The sequence below is a fragment of the Oreochromis aureus genome, linkage group 14 (assembly GCF_013358895.1).
Source record: "Oreochromis aureus strain Israel breed Guangdong linkage group 14, ZZ_aureus, whole genome shotgun sequence".
In the NCBI taxonomy this organism is placed as follows: domain Eukaryota; kingdom Metazoa; phylum Chordata; class Actinopteri; order Cichliformes; family Cichlidae; genus Oreochromis; species Oreochromis aureus.
Genome location: NC_052955.1, coordinates 19999366 through 20016952, shown reverse-complemented (window position 1 = coordinate 20016952; position 17587 = coordinate 19999366). Strand labels below are relative to the sequence as shown.

Here is a 17587-nt window from a genome sequence, read left to right as displayed (position 1 = left end):
AATAAAATGACTCCAATATACCACAAATAACTTCCAAGTTGTCCATGCAGTGCAAAGAAGGACTTTATTAAAACAATTGATGTAAAACAGCTCTTAAAATTGTACATTACCTAATTGCTTCATTTTCTCCTTACGGCAGCTTTTTTAATTACAACATATTAAAAACTCTTTCATAGAAAAAAAAATATGTTTAACAATGTAATCTACAATTACATAGCAAAAACATCAGTAAAATGTTAAGGCACTTGATCACCAGAGAAGGCCACAAATAGGTGTGTTTCACTCATTTGGTTCTTCAGGTAGCAGGACATACCAGCACACTAAAAACTTTCTTCCCCTTTTTTTTCCTTTTTTTGCGCTATGGCAGTAAAAAGGCTGAAGTTATTGAGGAAAAGCAGTCTTTTCTTTATCCTAGTACTATAAAGAACAGACAGACAAGTTAAATTTGGTCCCACAAATTTAAGAAGTGCTCCTTGAATTACACGTAAATTATCGGGGGCAGATATGAGATGCATAAATTATAGCAGGCAAAGCTGGAAACCAAGAACCAGAATTCTGGCAGCGCACATAAAAGTCTAAAAATGCTGGTTAACCAGAAGATGGCAGTGTAGATCATGAAAGCGCCTGTTGCTTGAATGGATCCTCACACTGGGGAGGAAAAAAAAAAAAAAAAAAAAAATATACACACCACCATGCTGAAGAGCTTGTGTCCAGAAACTGAAACTTTAAACGGCTCCTTTCACAGCATTTCTTTGACTTTGGTTTGACACTTTTTAAACAGACTGAGAGGGGTGCGAGTTGTGGGCAGGAGGTGTCCCCATGGGTAATGACAGGGCAACTCGGGATAAAACTTCACTATTAAAAAGGATAATATGCCTGTTTTTCTACACCGTCTATACAAGAATGAAAACAGGCAACATATAAGCAAAACAGGATATGGATGAGAAACAACAGCCAAGAGGTTAACCTGAAATGTGTTTGAATACTTTGTGTTACTGAGGATCTGTGGTTTAAGATGAACTTCAGAAACTGTTTTAATGCCAACAGGGAAGCAAACAGATGAGGTTATTATATTAAAAAGATTTATTTTTTTTTAAAGATAGTCCTCCATAATTTCACTTTGCAACCAAAATAAATAAAGCCTGCATTGGAAAGGTTGCGTTTTTTCTTTGTAAGCATGCTTACATGGTAAAAAACAGCATTTAGCTGGCAATAAACTGTTGTCACAGAGCTTTATAAGACAGATAATTCCAACATTCAAATTTTCCTTCACCAGGATGGAAGAATTTGTTTATCTACCTCCTTTTGACTGAGAGTGGGACAGTGTTGTTCCTCTGCCGGTGTTTGACTGTCCAACTTTTGTGCATACCATAGCTTGTTTGAGAGGTTTGAGAGGTTTTGTGTCATTTGCCCCACTCACTTTCCCCAAAAAGGCACAAAAGTGACAGCTTCTTGGCAAAAGAAAAAAAATATATATATATAAATGTATATATATCACATTAAGGCTGACAGCAATAGGTCATTTTTCCCCGGAAACATTAGTTAAAAATTAGTGACTTTGCTGCGTCTCCCTTAAAAGCTTTTGGTCTCATCTGGAACCTGAATTTATTTCTACTTCAACGTGAATGTCTGGATCTCGGGACTCCCCACCTGACACAGCTTCACTTCACATGATATAAACCAAGGTCCAGTGTTGCTGTGGTTACTTTGAATAGCATGGGTGGAGAAGCACTGGCTGGGCTGGCAAATAAAAAAAATAAAAAAGTCTTCTCGTTTCTTAAACATCCACAACAAAACTCTAGGTCTCCTCATCCCAGAGGCAGAGCTGTTTTTGGGGAACATAGTACGTGAAATGGTATCCCTTGCTGCAGCTCTTGATGCCACACTTGTAGGTGGAGCCCTTGCCCGTTGCGTCCCGACTGCGGCAGTACTTCAGCAGACACGGGTACCACTCCAGCCGCAGGGTGTACGTGCAGAGACATGGCTGCCACAAGTCTTTAGTAGCATGACAGGCCTGAAAGCTGGGCAGCTCTGTTGCTTGGGGCAGAACCTCAAACATGGAGCCGTCCACTCCTGTAACACAACCAGATAGGGAAGCATGTGGCAGTTAAAAACAAAAAGCAAGCGGTCGCACGTCTGCGCCGATCGCTCCCTTTTCTGATTCCGCTCAATTAAATGCGGCTGTGATCTAGAGAGCGCAAACAAAGTGGCATAAAACAGGCGAGATGCTCCAGTGAAAGGGCAGCTTTGTTATGCTAAGGAGACGCTACGATAGGTCCCTGTGCAGATAACGGCGCAGAGCGCTCGGTGAACCGTGACCATCAACATTGTTTTCTTAATAACAAAGCTGTCAGCTGACAATAGTGCTGTCGTATGAATTCTCCTCAGCTCGAATAATTTGGATTTCGCTGCTATAAAGAATCTGGATCTCGCTGCAAACTGCTTTTTTGAAAACAAATGGTTAAAAAATTGGCTGAATCTCTCCAATAAACAAAATTAATCTGCATGCACACACATGCCGTTTCACCCTATTTCATAGTGTGCAAGAAGGCAGTTTGGAGAGCAAAGAGTGAAAGAGGAGAGGAACCTAGATAACATGCACAGTCACACAGTCTTATCATCGAAACCCCACAAGATAATACTTGAAGTCATATCACTAGAATGAAGTGGAAAGAGGTGTCTTGGAGAGAGAAACAGGGAAGATAGTGTTGAGAAGATTAGGAGAATCAGTTCAGAGACGTATGCAGAATTAGAGAGAGAGAGATCAGGAGAGGAGAAAGAAAAGGGGGGGGGTACAAAAACAGACTAGCATTTTGCTCAAACCACCACCACCAGAATTTATGTGAGGTTCAATAATAAACAAAAATCAGATGGCCGCTGACCTTTTTCCAGCCAGTATTTCACATCTGCCTCACTGGTGTAGATGGCCTCGCGAGCCTCGCTACACATGTTGTGGATGTGGGAGCTGAGGTGCCAGGCCCGACTTAGATTGACCGCTGCGCTCATAGTCAGCTGCTCCAGGCCTCTCCGCTCCTCTGCCAAGCGAATGGCCTGGGGATTTTTCTGGGAAAGACGTAATATCCTCAGATTCTCCACAGCATATAATCAGCTGAAAAATCTCCATAGCTCAACTCCACCGTGTCATACCTGCCTGAGACGGGCCATGGACTCGCTGGGGATGATCTCATTGCGGTTGAGGCGGGACACGAAGCACAGGGCTTGGTACTGGTTCTGCCCTCGTTCCAGCTCGCCCAGGATCAGCGCGCGGAATATTTTCACATCCTGAAAAAGCCAAAGGGATGAGAAATGAAAAGGCTGAACAGATGACTCCCGGAAGGTATCGGGACTAGTACGCAAGGCAAGGTTATGATAAGTTGTTGTTTATATGAGGAGAATCATCCAAATTAGAACAGATATTGTTTCCATTACGGTACTTAAAGCATTTCTAAGATGTCCAAACAGCTGTCTACTCAAAGAAACAAAGGGTTTATATTCACCTCACCCATAAAGGCTCACATGACAGCTTGTTGATACTTTTTATTGTCTGCAGACCTGTGCAATGAGGCTCCAATAATACTGTGGTATTCTGCTGTGTCAAATTAAACCTTTCCAGCCTGTTTCTTGTCAGACCTACTAGAATTTCTCACATGCCAGAAATGTCAGACTCATTTTAGCATGCTGTTTAAAGTAGAACTGTACTAGTAGCAAAATGCCAATAGTGAGAATTCTCTCACATACACACTCACACACACACACACACAAATAAAAACAAAGACGTGCTGCTGTTGGCAAATGCGCGAGCGATCTGGCACCAAACCAAAGGCCATAAAGGAGTTTGGTGAGGGGCAAGGCAAAGCATGATGGGAAGCTTCGACAGTGTGGAGAGCAGAGCAGTAGACCTGTCCTCCTATTCATTAGAACCCCACTCCAAACCCCCTCCTCCTTGGCTTCAGCACCAACACAGACACACACACAGTCCTAAATACCCCTCCTCCGCTTTTCACACACCCGTCTGAAGCAAACAGGCAGCTGAGGAGTAACAGTTTGAAGGCTTTCACTCCCTGAGCAGGAGGAACTCTGGAATAGATAAACAGCCCTGAGATAACCCCACTGAGTTCTTCTTAAGCTCTTCCACTTCCTGTATGGAGAAGAGTACACCCTGGCAAGAAGGCAATGCATTCTGCCTCACAAGTGTTTACGCTCCGTAGTCCTTTACAGACTGCTTGGATCTTCACTCCAACAGCCACTTTTGTCTGTGAAAAGAGACTCTGGCAAGGGTACAATAGCAGCACGGGTATTACACAAGGCAATCCTGTTTGACCCCTGGAAAGAAAATTACTAAGCAAATATTGATTATATAGCTTTATGAGCTGTTCACATGGTACTCAGAGGAACACAGAAATGAGCCAGTGGAAATTATATGCCTCAGCTTTTTCCTGCAGACACAAAACAATAAGATAATGTCAAAGAGCGGAGGAAGAGATATATCACAGCGAAAAGAGTGAGTACAATGCCTACAGCGAGAAGGACAAGAGGGCCATTTGCCCCAGAGTGCAGGAGTAAGCGGAGGCCATGACTTCAAGACCTCCCATGCTGCAGACACATGGTGCTACGCTGGGACACCGTGTGGGGAGAAAAAGGGAGGGAGGGAGGGACAGAAAGAAGAGGAAGGTATTCGTGTCAGCCACATGGATTTGCCCCAGGGCTCTCTGGGTAATTACAGAGCAGCATGGCAGTTCCACTAGCTCTGCTTCTCTGGAAGCGACTCAACAGCAAAGCGAAGACACTGATCCCCTCCTGTTGTGTCATTATGTCTCCTGATTAATGATTGTCTAATTTCTATTCTGGGTCAAGGCCAAAAGGGCAAAGGTAGAGCGACAGTGCTTACTGTGGCAACAATTTTTATTGATGCAATTTTGTATCAAAATTACATCATCTGCGCACCATGGAAAGTCTTACGGGCACAGTTTGACCTTTCGAGCACTGACAGCAATCTTTTCTCGAAGAGGTTGGAAGAAAAAAAAACAAAATAAAAATAACCTCAAGACTATTATGTACGTGTAACAACAAGCAGTCAATCTGGCATATTTAGGATAGCATTTTAGCAGCTACAGAAAGAATTTTTAGTAACAAAAAAAGCACTACCAAAATTAAGCAAACATACATATATGGGGTCAAATATTTAGAAGACCACAGAAGAACTGAAGATGACGAAGGGGAGCTGCTTATGAAAGCACCACACAAACTATATGGCAGTTGTGGTGTTGAAAAAAACCACAGATTGGGAGCTGTGGCAACAGGGTGAAATATTACAGGGTAACATCCAGTGCCATAGTGAGACATAACAATGGGAAAGGAGTAAAACAATAATGATGAAATACCAAAAGGTATGTGTTTTATTGCCTAGTTTTATTGTTTTGGCTAAGTTTTGACTTACATTACCTAATTATGAAGCAAACAGGGGTGGCAGCGATCAGGTTCCAGAAAATAATTTCCCCAGAAGCAGCTTCTGGCTACACGTAGCTAGAATTAGCATTGGATCAGTTGACATATGACATGTCAAGCTATGCAGAGCAAATGAGAAAGTCAGGATGGAAAAGAGAATCCACTCAATTTACAAAAAAAAAAAAAACCCTCCTCCTGGAGATTAAATGCTTCACTTCTGAAGAGCTCCTGAAATGATTTGAAGCCATGCTACGGACAGAGCAAAGCTGCACAACAAACATAAAGCACGCTTATGATGTATTACTGGGGTAGCACAGACTATTCTAGGATGTGGCAGCATTATGCTTCCACTAAACTCCCCAAAAAATGGCTGCACCAGATGTGAGAGCAGAGTTTGTGTGCACCGCACCCACCATTCAAACTACAGAAAATTACTCTAGTACTAGCATTTTGCCAGTAGACTACCAGGCTTGTGGTACTCAAGAATTTACAGTAGTCTATAGATTTCCATTTATCCATGTTACACAATTTGAGTAAAAATATAGAAATTAAAAATAAAATAAAAAACCCTGAAGATCAGAAGTTGAATACAAAACCATGATGCGACTATCAACCAAAGAGATACTTTCACCTGCAAACCTGCTTTAGAGGAACTTCTTCATTGCACAAAGAACCGCTCCAGCTGGCCTGTGGACACTTTCTTGCTATGACCTGGACAGTGCTAACCATTGCCCCTCATAAATATATATTTGTCTTAGCATTTTAGTGTTTAGAGGATATAACTTGTGCGTAAGTGTATAAGGGCTGGCCCTCCCTGAACCTAGTTCTACTGGACGTTTCTTCCTGTTAAAAGGGAGTTTTTCCTTCCCACTGTCGCCAAAGTGCTTGCTAAGTGGGAGCCATCTGATTGTTGGAGTTTTCTGCTTTACTCTACATTACTGTAGCAACTTTACCTTACAATTTAAAGAGCCTCGAGGTGACTGTTGTTGTGATTTGCTGCTATATGAAAAACTGAACTGCATTGAATTGAACTTTTACAGGTTCTGGATGGTGATATTTCTTTTATCTTTATCTTCTGACAGGCCAAGATGTTTTGTAGTCTTCATATTCAACTGGCAGCATTGGTATATTTTGTGCGCAGTCATGTAGTGAGAGTAGTTAAAATTTAATTACGACCTTTGAATGGCAACACCAAACCAGTGCTGAGGACATGTCAGCTCAGGTCATGCTCGAGTAAAATTTCTCTGACATTCTGACAGCAAACAGAGTAAAATAGTTATATCATCTTTACATTTCCATTCAGACAGAAGTCGTTGCTGCCCGCCAGAAAAAACCACCACCGTTTGGGATGTGTGCAGACACACCTCAAAGCGTGATAAAGAAAACACAGCAAAGGAGTGAAACGTGAAGTGATTAAAGGAAGGTTTACACCTGTTGTTATGATGACAGGCAATATCACTAGGAGAGAGTGCGCACTCGTCTGACTGATCAAACAACAGCTATCTCTTTTTACAATCTCCCAAGTGGGAAGGTGTTTTTAAAGTTGCCGAATTATGCAAACAGAGGCCTGACAGAAGATCAGACAAATATGAGACAGGGAGGAAAAGCGCTTCTGTGGTCACAGTATGGGGCAATCCTTTCCTGTTGTAACAAAACCTGCTTAATTCGTGTGATGGATTATACAGAAAGATTTTGTCAGTTCCTGATAAAATACACCGCACTGCCAAAAAGTAGACAAAATAATTGCCTGGGATGCATATGACAAGAAAAACAGTAATGCTGGAATCGAGCAGACTTGCTAGAGCTTGAAAAAGCACCCCTTAATTTCAAAATACTCCCTAAAGAGGAGGTGCCCACATTTTGTGGGCACCCCCCTTAAAGAGTGTTTACACCTACAAAAAAAAAAAAATAATAATAATAATTTGCTGACCGACATTACAGAAAATAACCACCTTCGGACATTACCAATTAAAAGGGCAACCTTTGTCCCATCTTTAAAAAGACTGGCGATACCATAATCAAAGGGCAGCGTAGCCTTGAGTTTTTTTACTCTAGCAGAGCAGCGTAAATGTCAGGGTGGCTATAAATAATCCACACAAGTGCAAATTCCTTAACATTGCTCACTTACACATAGTCCATTTGCAGACAAACTACCACTGGCCAACAGCCAGACAAGTCTGTATTCATGCAACATGACTGGTGGGTCAAACGAAGACCTGTTAATCAGGAGAGAGGGTGGGGGCTCGTTTCATTGGTGGCTACCTTTGGTGGGTCAGATTATTTAAGAGGTGCACAAAAGCCCATTCAGACACTCAAAGGGTGCCATTTACAGTGAACATTCTCAGACACTAACCCAGCAAGACAAACTCCGTCTCCTTGCAGAGTATATACCTGGTTTACAGGCTGTTAAAATAGGAGCCCAGCAATGAAAAGCAGTCCAAAGGCTCATGGGAACATTGCACCTGCACTTGCAAGAGATATATGCATCTCAGTTTGAGAGCCATTCTGGCTTAACCGATTCACACTCGATGCAAAGATGGATATTCACGCACAAGTGCACCCACACACACACACATAAACAGTACAGCAGTATGTGTTCCGTGTGCAGGGGGTTCTTCCTGTTTTCAAATCCCCCCTAAGACCCTGTCTGTTGATAAGGCTGATGGCTGGCTGTGGAGGACTGCTGGTAAGCCACGCTCTGATGAGTCATTTGGGATCAGTGTGGGTCTGTGTGGATATTTGCCTGACATAGGACCAAAAGGTTTATGTAATACTTTAAAAAAAAAATGAACAAATAAGATTAAAGTCAAGCTTGTATACTAACAAAAGTAAAAAAGGTCAAGGTAATCTTTACATAAAATTCAGCACCGTGCAGCCTTCCAGTTTATTCGCTTGCCTCGAGTGATGAAACCTTGTGTTTACTTTTAAGATCCCGAACCTACGTAAATGGCTCCGGCTGCCTTTTGAAAACAACATATGGATTTAACATGTTTGGTGACGGGACAGGGTATTTGCTTTAGTGTGTGAGGGAAGCCATTCAAAGAAGAAGAAGAAGAAAAAAAAAAAAAAAAGCAGCACAGGTTTTTGGCAGGGATTAAAGATCATTTTGGGAGACTGAGGGAGAGACGCACACAGACAAAAGGAACGGGAGAAAAGCCACTGAGCTAAGACATGCTTTGAGCTGAAGTTAATTACAGACGCCCCAAAGGCAGGAATGTGGAGCCACATTTAGGTCTGGTCACACCTGGCTGTCCAAAGAGCTAACCAATTAGTAAACACTGGCAATGAATGGACAATCAAAACACTAGAAGCCATGAAAAGAAAGGTTTTCCTGTTGGCTATTCTCCTGACAACAATGCAAAAGCAGCTTACCTTTCCCAATGCATGAGGGGTTAATGTTTAGGTGTTACACATGAGTTCAAAAATACAACCGAAAATTTTTTAAAAGACTAACTCTGCACCGCCCACAACATCATTTATTCATTCATGCAGAATCTGGATACAATTAAGTAGACACACAAACTGTTTATGGGGGACTCTGCATTCAGGAAATGAGAAGGAGGCAAACAGAGTGCTAACAGGGAAGGAAATGAGGCAGATAGATAAGGTATAAACAATAGAGATGGCCACAGTCCCATTCAGCCTCCAACTGTTGTTGCACATCTTTCATATCCGGTTTCAGGAACCACAAAAATAATGGTATTATTCAAACTATACAGATTCATAATAGGGTTTTTATGTAACAACATATCCTTTATGAGCCTTTTTCATAAAAAACAATCTGTTTTATGACAGGAAAGGTGACACGACATCAGATTGTTGACAAGGAAAAGGGTGATGCAATGCCTTCCCAGGTGTGGACCCCTATGACTTAAGGCTGCCTGAACTGTCACTGACCTAAAAAACTAAAATAAATTAGTCCAAAGCTTGCGAAGCAGCGCTACACTAACGGACGCAGATATGAATTTGACAAAAAGAATAGAGACAGATCTGGCACGCTTCAATTCTTTGTCAGTGTCATTGCCAATCTTCTTCTCATCTTAAACCATCTGTAGTTAGACAAAAATTACAACTATGTACACTGCAAGCCACAACTGCCGTGTTCATGTCCGTCAAAGGCTGCTACCACAGCACTGTGCGGTCCCTGTCCTGATCAGTGAGAAATTTTTTTTAAAAAGCTAAATGATAGTCATCTCTCTGCTCTGGTCTCTTTCCCTGGAAGCATGTCAGAGACTGTGGAAATGGGAAGCTCTTTATCAGCAGTATTAAATGTGAACATCTGGCCTTCTGGCGAGAGGAGGAGGGGATAAAGGATAAAGACACCAACAGGGGCAAAGGGGCCACGAGAGGCCAAAGGGGGATCATGAGGAGACTCGAATGGCAACAACAGGACCACAGAAGAAGCTTGTTTTGTTTTTTGTTTTTGATTTTTAGGATTTTGAGCCAGCAGGGGAAAAGATGGCCATGGGTAATAAAAAAAAAAAAAACAACCAAAAAACATGCAAGTTCATTTTTAAATACTTCAAAGTTTGCTGAACTCTTCCTCCAGCACAGAGTAACCTTACAAGATCTTAATGTGTTAAATCAAAAGTAAGCGTTCAAGAATGCCACCTCAGAGATTTAAGACAAGAAAGCAGAACTAGGCAGTAACTTCTCTGAAAAGAGTCATTTTCCCACGCAAAAAACATACAAAAGGAAAGCAGAGTAGGAGGCGAGGTCTTCAAAGTTCATCCTTTGAGTAAACAATTTGCCACATGGATTTCTGTGACTCACAGATTGCTCACAGTCACCGTTTGCAACAGGAGTGTGAAAACTGTGCGCCTTATAACGTACTGAACGTACCTGAAGCAACAACAACACTTCCTGGAACAGGTGACACTCATCCATAAAAAGGACTTTACAAGTTTGTACAAGTGACAAAGAGGGATGGAGTTTCAAGGTTGAGTAAGAGGCGAGGTGTGGCAGCCAAAAGTAAAGAAAAAAAAAAAAGGTTGCTACTGTACTGACGTGTAACTGATGTGAAGTACCTGTAACATGGGAAAAAACACAATGGGCAGTTGTGACTCTTGGCAAACCTCTGAATTTTACACTAACAAGAAAAAGAACAAAGTGGACTGTCATCAGGCCTCCCACACAGGACAAAAAAGAAAAGAAACAGAGTTTGCCTGATAGATAACGCAGTTAAACAATTCGAATGGCCCATAGAGCATACGAAGGCTCGACGTGAACTAGGAATGAGCACCTGCCTAAATGGGTCACACTCTGCAACCCAATGGGAGGGCACACAGAAAAGCTAACCAACCTAACTCCCCGCCCTCAACTTTCCTTCTGTGTTTGACACAGCACATGAGGGAAATCTCTCAATCCATTCTTACAGCAAGCTTATTTCTGGGCGTGTCCATAAAGCCTCTGTGCTTTGAAGACGATCACAATGAGCTGAGCTGAGCTGACCTGACGGTAACACAGGCCTCGGCAGTGAAAGATGATCCAGTTTGCAAGATTCAGGGGAAAAAAAACTAAGAAAAAAAATGGACACTGACGTGCTCATCAGTGCTGTCACTTACGAAATCCTGACCCAGTTAACGGGATGGTGTAAGGTGCAGCTGATCATCCCCATCAAAAAACTCTGAACCTCAAATATAGTTGGTGATTTTTAAAAAAAAAGCAAGTTTTGGAACAGCAGTTTCTTTGTTCTCCCACACCCCTATTTTCAAAAACGTTCCAATAACTGAGGTTTTGGTGAGAACAGCATACTCCTAAAGCTTTGTCACCCAAAGTAGTAAAAACACTAGCGTGAGTGGAAGCCTTTCAAAATTTCCTGCTAAATGATGGTATCAGCTGTTTATTCCTACTATCTCAAACTATGCAGTTCTAGTTTTAAAGTGCAGAAAGAAAAAAGAGATCCTCTGAGCTTTAACATCCATATTAGGTGGCTAAAGGGGTGACAGCCAGGAGACTGTCTGCATTTTGTTTCAGATGCTTTTAAATCACTTTTGACTTTTCTTGCTGGTTAGGATTAGGCATTAAAAAAAACAAACCCATAGTTAAGAGAACGAGAGGGATTGCGGTTGGGTTGAAACATGCCACCCGACACAGTTAACGCTGCACTTAAAGGGCAAAGGAATCCTTTACAAGCATTCACATGCAGTCACTTAAGAGTGACAAACTTGCTACATTATTTAAAGCACACCTTAGACGTATCAAAGGACACCTAGTTATTTGACATCGTGGGAATGACAGCAATGCACTTGCTACTGGTCGCCTAACATTAAATTGTAACTGCAGTGTGCCCCACGGTGTACTTCTAATGCGAGTCCCAAGCCCTGATCAGCGTGGAGGTTTGCATCAAGAAGGAATCGAATCAAACATCTAGGAATCAAAGAAGACCCAAAAAGTCTATAAATTGAAATAGGCCCCGAAATGTAAAACCCTGAAATCGTATCCAGATAATAAAAAGGCTTTACAGTTGCAGGCCAAGGTCCCTGTAACTATAGATGTACGATGATGTGCACCACTGCATCCCAGACAAACCGTTTCCTCCAAGACACCCGTGAAGTCATTCACATTCCTGCGCTGATAAAACCCACTTGATGGACAGAAAAGACAAGACACACAACACACCAAATCTGGAAAGACCCAAAACAAGCCGTGAAAGATGAGGGTCATTTCCCTCACATTGACCTTAAGACAACGGTTTATGTTAAGCTCAGGGTACTAGCCTGTGTTGGACCGTAAATTGCAGAATTTAATGGGGGGGAAGGAGGGAAACCAAATTGGCAGCTACCTTCTCTATTCAGAGCGACATCTGTGCTGAGATTTGTCTCACAGTGGGGGAAAAAAAAAAAAAAATCTGCACATCGACATGAAACATTTCATCAAGATATTTCTGAGTTGCAGACAGATTGCTGCAATTTTACATAATTTAGAGTCGATTCAGCTGTAAATACTTCATGGAGACCCCAGACGGGAATGAAAAGCTCCTTTACTGCACGCTGAAAAAAAGAGAAGCGTAACCTTCAAATGCAATTACAGAGTAAGTGGCAGATAATCAACTCCATCCAACCCCATAACGCCTGTGCTTCATAAAAAATGTTAAAAAAGTGAACTGAACTATCATAAATCTCTGTTGCTTTGAAGTGAACAGACAGCGCTATCCACATGTTGAGATTCAGTCAACATGACACAGAAGTGTCATGAGCAAGCTAAAACCACCTTTTCATCTTTTCCATATGCTTACAGACCATCAGAGAACCTTCCTGAAATCACTGCACGGCTCATACACAGTGATTCATTGCTTGGATAAGGTTGACTAAACTTCCCTCTCACATTCAGCAGACCACTTCACCAGTGTCTAATGGCTATAACATGTACCATCACATTTTGCCACGTATTCACAAAGCAGCAAATAGTAAAGAGGCTGCTGTCCCGTGACTACATCTCAGTTCTTTTTTTAAATCTCAGCGAACGAGACTTGCTCTTCCAAATGTGACATTATCTATCGAGCCATCCATATTTTTTGTGTCTCATCATTAGAACTCAGTGTTTAACATCCCTCTTAAAACACTCCGCTTCCCACAGGCGCTCGTCTGAACTATATATTCATGGCAGCTGGAAGTGACAGCTCATCCAACTTTCCATAAATCTTGGGAGATACTGCACAAGACTTGAATGAAAACCACATGCAGAAGAAACGAGGAGGGGGCAGGAGACGGGGGGTGAGACAGAAAGAGGGGAGAGGTAGGGGGGAGCAGCAAGAGGCTGACCTACAACTGTACAGATAAATCAGGCAGCGGAAAAGTAAAGCGATCTAAGAGGTTCAAATAAACCAAACCATATGTGCAGATGTGATGTGTGCCCGTGTGTGTGCATGCGTGATGGGTTACAGCAACCCTGCACGGTCAGGGAAAGGGCTCCCTGCTCTCAGATCACTGTACGTCTCTTTCTGTGGGTGTCACCAACGATTGGGGGGTGACGGCCTCTTCTCTTTCAACTCTAAATTAGCTGTTTTGGTTAGTGAACCAGACGTGCAGATCAAAAAGGTCAGACATGCCCACTTAATCCTGGTAAAGCTCCCCCTTCACATCTCGCCAGCCTGTCAGCTTCTGTGTGACAGCAACCATCACAGACACATGCCTTTGCTCTGTGCAGCCCCCCCACCCACCACACACGCCCCTCTTATGCAAAGCAGTTGTTTTTTTATTTTGCAAGACTGACAATTTCACGAGTCTCCGGACAGCCATTGTCAAAAGCAAAACAGTGTCGTCTTTCCAAAATGTTACAACTGGTTGGCGTTGGACACTCAAGCTGTTTGTCTACATTTTAGAAGAATGCTAAATATGGCCGCTTATGATCAGCTCTGAACGGGACCCTTGAGCTGCAGGGGTTTCGAAGGCCATTAGGGTCTTGGGGGCGTCACATCTAAGGAGCAGCAGCTGTCTTGACCTCGGTGAAACTCAGCTGTGATGGAAAGGGATGAATGAAACTTTACACTTCAGCTTATATGTGTGCTACACTAACTGCTCAGATTTTTCCCCATTAAAAAAAAATAGGCTTTAGGTGTGATTTTGTTTAAGATTCAGATCTGTGACACAGAATTAAAATTTAACAATGTAGCTTGAACCAAGAAGCCATTGTTGCAGATTTCAACACCTAAAGGATACACAGATTTGGGGCTAATGGGGGGGGATTATGTGAACGGTGCAGATCCTTGATCAGATTTTGGGGGGCTTGTAGGGGTGGATGGGTGTATTACCAAAGTAAGGGGGTGGAGGTGCACAGCAGTAGTGCCTTTTAGTTAGATTTGGACTGATTTTAAGGATTAGTGACAAGACACAATTTCTTATTTTTAAGTGGGGACTTCCTATAGTGACTTCCAGGACCACCGAGGAGCTGTTATGAGTCTGCAGGTATAAATTGGGAAGCAAGAAATTAAGTTTTTTGTTAAGAAGTTCTGATTCTGGACGGTGAAATTGCAGCTAATCAATAACCTAAAGTTCAAAATGAGCCAGGGGGAAGTATCCGCCTCATGTTCAGCGGTAAGCAGGACAACCTCTTACCCGTTTGAAGTCCACCACAAAAGTGATGAGCGTCCCGTCTCCCTGCTTGAACTCGAGTGATATCGAGTCTTTCTCGCTGTCCGCCTCCAAAACCTCCTCGGTCACCAGTCCGTCAGAGAGCCGGACTCGGACCCGCAGCTCTGCAGCAAGTCCCACAGCCACGAGCAGCACAAGGGCGCAGAAACGAGTCAGTATCCGACCTGGAGCCGCGGAGATGCAACTCGCAAACATCCCCGAAGACGCAAAACCGTACCCGAGAGAGCAAAAAATCGAGGCGAAATCCAGAGATCTCCGCTCATATCCCAGCTGTGTTCTTCTCTTGTGCCGTGTTGTCTCGTCAAGTCTTTTCCTTCATGATCAAAGTTTGGTGGGTCACTCTTTCATGCGGTCCCCCCGCCGTGCGTCAGTACTTTCCACAATTACGGGCACATTCATAGGAATCAGGCGACAAACACACGTCCTCACTGAAATATCTCCCTTTCACTTCTGGGACCAGTTCCCTTCCATTGAAAGTGTCTCGCTCCGGTGTTGTTGATAAGATCATGCGCACTTCAGCTCCCTCCCGCACCACAGTCAAGAGTCCGATGATTGCACGCTGCTTCTCACTTTGCTTTGTGTTGATGTTCACGTCTTCTCTCTCTCTCTCTCTCTCCCTCTTTTTTCCTTACCTCCTTCTGACTCTCACTCAGTCCCGTCACTTCCTATCCGTCGGTATCCCGCTGCTCGCCTGGCCTCCAAACTTTCTGCGGCGTGTGAGTGAAAGAGCGCACTGATGGTAGTAAACTCTTAAAGCCATACCACCCTCAGAAAACTCTGCCCATCCCCCTAAAGGCCTCATGTGATCCTCCTGCACTCCACAGCAAATGGGCTAATAATACCCCCCCCTCCTCCACCCCAGCAATTATAACAAAGGTGTTTGTAGGGGGATTTGTAAATCACAGCTCCGTGCGTGTTGCTCACGGCATGTAGGGATGAATAAAATGCATGAGCAAACTATACCGTGCAGCTGGCGGTGATCGTAAAGCAAACAATAACCAAGCAGCTAAAAATGTTGGAGTCATAGAAGATATTATCTTAAGTTTAAAAGCCCTGTGATGTGAGTAAATAGGATGCGTGCGGATGTGGTATCTTATGGAGGGAAATGCGCCAAAACAGGGATGTCAAACATAAGGCCAGGGGGCCAAAATCGGCCAGCCAAAGATTTCAAACCGGTCCACTGAGCAGCTTTGGAAACTGTGAAGGAGCGTGTAAATTTTGGATTTTAAACTGTATTTTCACAAGTTTTTGCAGCTTCTCCTACTCATAAAGATTTCACCTGACATATCTGTTAACTGACAGAAATGTTTTCGTTTTACAATCACTGGACCGTCAGAACTTTTCTGTCATTTTACACATTTATTTCTTACAATTTATGGCCAAAGAGTCACTCTGACAGACTTCTTTCATTTACTACAGCAGTGTTTCATTATGATGTAGAAAAACCGAGACACACTGTTGAAATTACACTTCATTTTTTTGTTTTAAAGTATCCTGGGGATTAAATTTGTAGTTAAAGTTGTTTACAGCTAGCTCTGTGATCCACAGTGCAAAATGAGTTTGGCATCCCTGCTCTAAAACATCTTTGAAAATTATCCCCAGGAATGAGGAAAACAGATATTTTGTTGTCAGTCTCCATTTTTTATGTAACTTCCGTAGAATATAAATTTTTTTTTTTTGCATGAATCCATCACAATACAAAGGATAAGCACTATAGTTATAGTTTTTGCAGCTCACTTTCTTGTTTTTCAGTTGTTTATGCATCCGCCTAATCTCCCTGAGACATTTGTATTTATGAATCCAGTGGCTCTAGCATCTAAAATAAATCTGGAGATAATCACTGCCTTTGATGACAACATATAGTTGAGTCACAGGTTTCAGTTGGAGGAAAGACAGTCACTCCTTTATTCTTGTTATGTGTGTTATTTCATTTTACGATGCCCTCAAGAGAAAGCTTGACAAACCCGAGGTGAGAGCTGACAAACAGATAAAAGCCGACTATCTGAAGCAAGATCGCAGCGCCACATGAAATGGTAGATTACCACTGTATGTGTGTGTGTGTGTTGCAGATGGAAGTTTGACAGCCAGGCAGTAATTTTCATATCTCCATTGGCTGCTGCATTCTGGGTGGGCTAGGCCCCGGTTTGGTGACCCCAAACGTGGCAGCACACTAAAGCTGCTGTGACCAAGAGATGGTCGCTCCAGTGAAGAGGAAAACAAACAGAGAAGCCATTAAGCAGAGCAAACATTGTTAGGTTTGCCTGGAGAGACCAAACTGGGCCCTGGGCCCTCACAGAGTCGAGAACGGGGAGGTCAGGCAAACACACCCCTTTGTGATGGAGGTTAGTTCTCAAGTATTCTCCTGCTACATCTTAGTTAGAGCGTCCAAACACATGCTAGCTTAAGCTAAGAGAAGGCAATGGGATGTAGGGATTGCCCGACTACACTGTCAGCAAACATGTAAATCTTCCTCCACCCTTCTTACTTAATAATTAGGACGAAAAGTAATTCTGGGGTTTTGTTTAAAAATCATGTGCTTGCACGTCATATTTACACACACATACGCACACGCAGTTGTCCAAAGTACAATAAAGCTTTGAGGTTAAAGCTGGAGCAGAGGCAAGCAAACACGACTGTGTGCAGAGTGTTTATGATTAACCAGCAATTTTGTTGCCCTGTGATAATTCACTGTCACAACGAGCAGTTTACGGTTAATTACACGAGCACTGTTCCTGTCATGCAACGACTGAGAGGAGAGCTACTTTTGTTTGGTTAATTTACTGTAAAGGGAAGAGATAAACGAAAGTGAAAAGCACTTGAAAAAATGTGATTGGACTTGTATGTGTGCATTACACTTACGCATCTTGAAACAATGTTTAACTCACATGTCTTTATGTTCATTCGTGCAAGTCTACGTGCACACCTTGTAATGTGCATGTAGGAAAAAGCATGTTTTTTCCTTCCAGCAACAGAGCCGCGGAGTTTCACGTAATCTTGATATCTCGCCTCAATAAGTGAAAAACAGATCACAAATAAATCAAAATATGTAC

General features: G+C 42.7%; 1 protein-coding gene across 1 annotated transcript; it reads right to left on the bottom strand.

The window, feature by feature from the left end:
• Positions 1–45: 45 nt before the first annotated feature.
• oafa (OAF homolog a (Drosophila)) lies at positions 46–15299 on the bottom strand. Its single transcript, XM_031749883.2, has 4 exons — positions 14502–15299; positions 3148–3282; positions 2883–3063; positions 46–2073 (listed from the first exon to the last, which is right to left on the bottom strand). The coding sequence occupies exons 1-4, from the start codon at positions 14730–14732 to the stop codon at positions 1799–1801; spliced, it is 822 nt and encodes a 273-aa protein (XP_031605743.1). The 5' UTR covers positions 14733–15299; the 3' UTR covers positions 46–1798.
• Between the last annotated feature and the right edge of the window lie 2288 nt (positions 15300–17587).

Coding starts and splice junctions, on each gene's coding strand:
- oafa (XM_031749883.2), bottom strand. CDS start 14,732: ATGTTTGCGAGTTGCATCTCCGCGGCTCCAGGTCGGATACTGACTCGT. Junction 3,283..14,501: donor TTGTGGTGGACTTCAAACGG/GTAAGAGGTTGT, acceptor TGGCTTTTTCAG/GATGTGAAAATATTCCGCGC. Junction 3,064..3,147: donor CCATGGCCCGTCTCAGGCAG/GTATGACACGGT, acceptor CGTCTTTCCCAG/AAAAATCCCCAGGCCATTCG.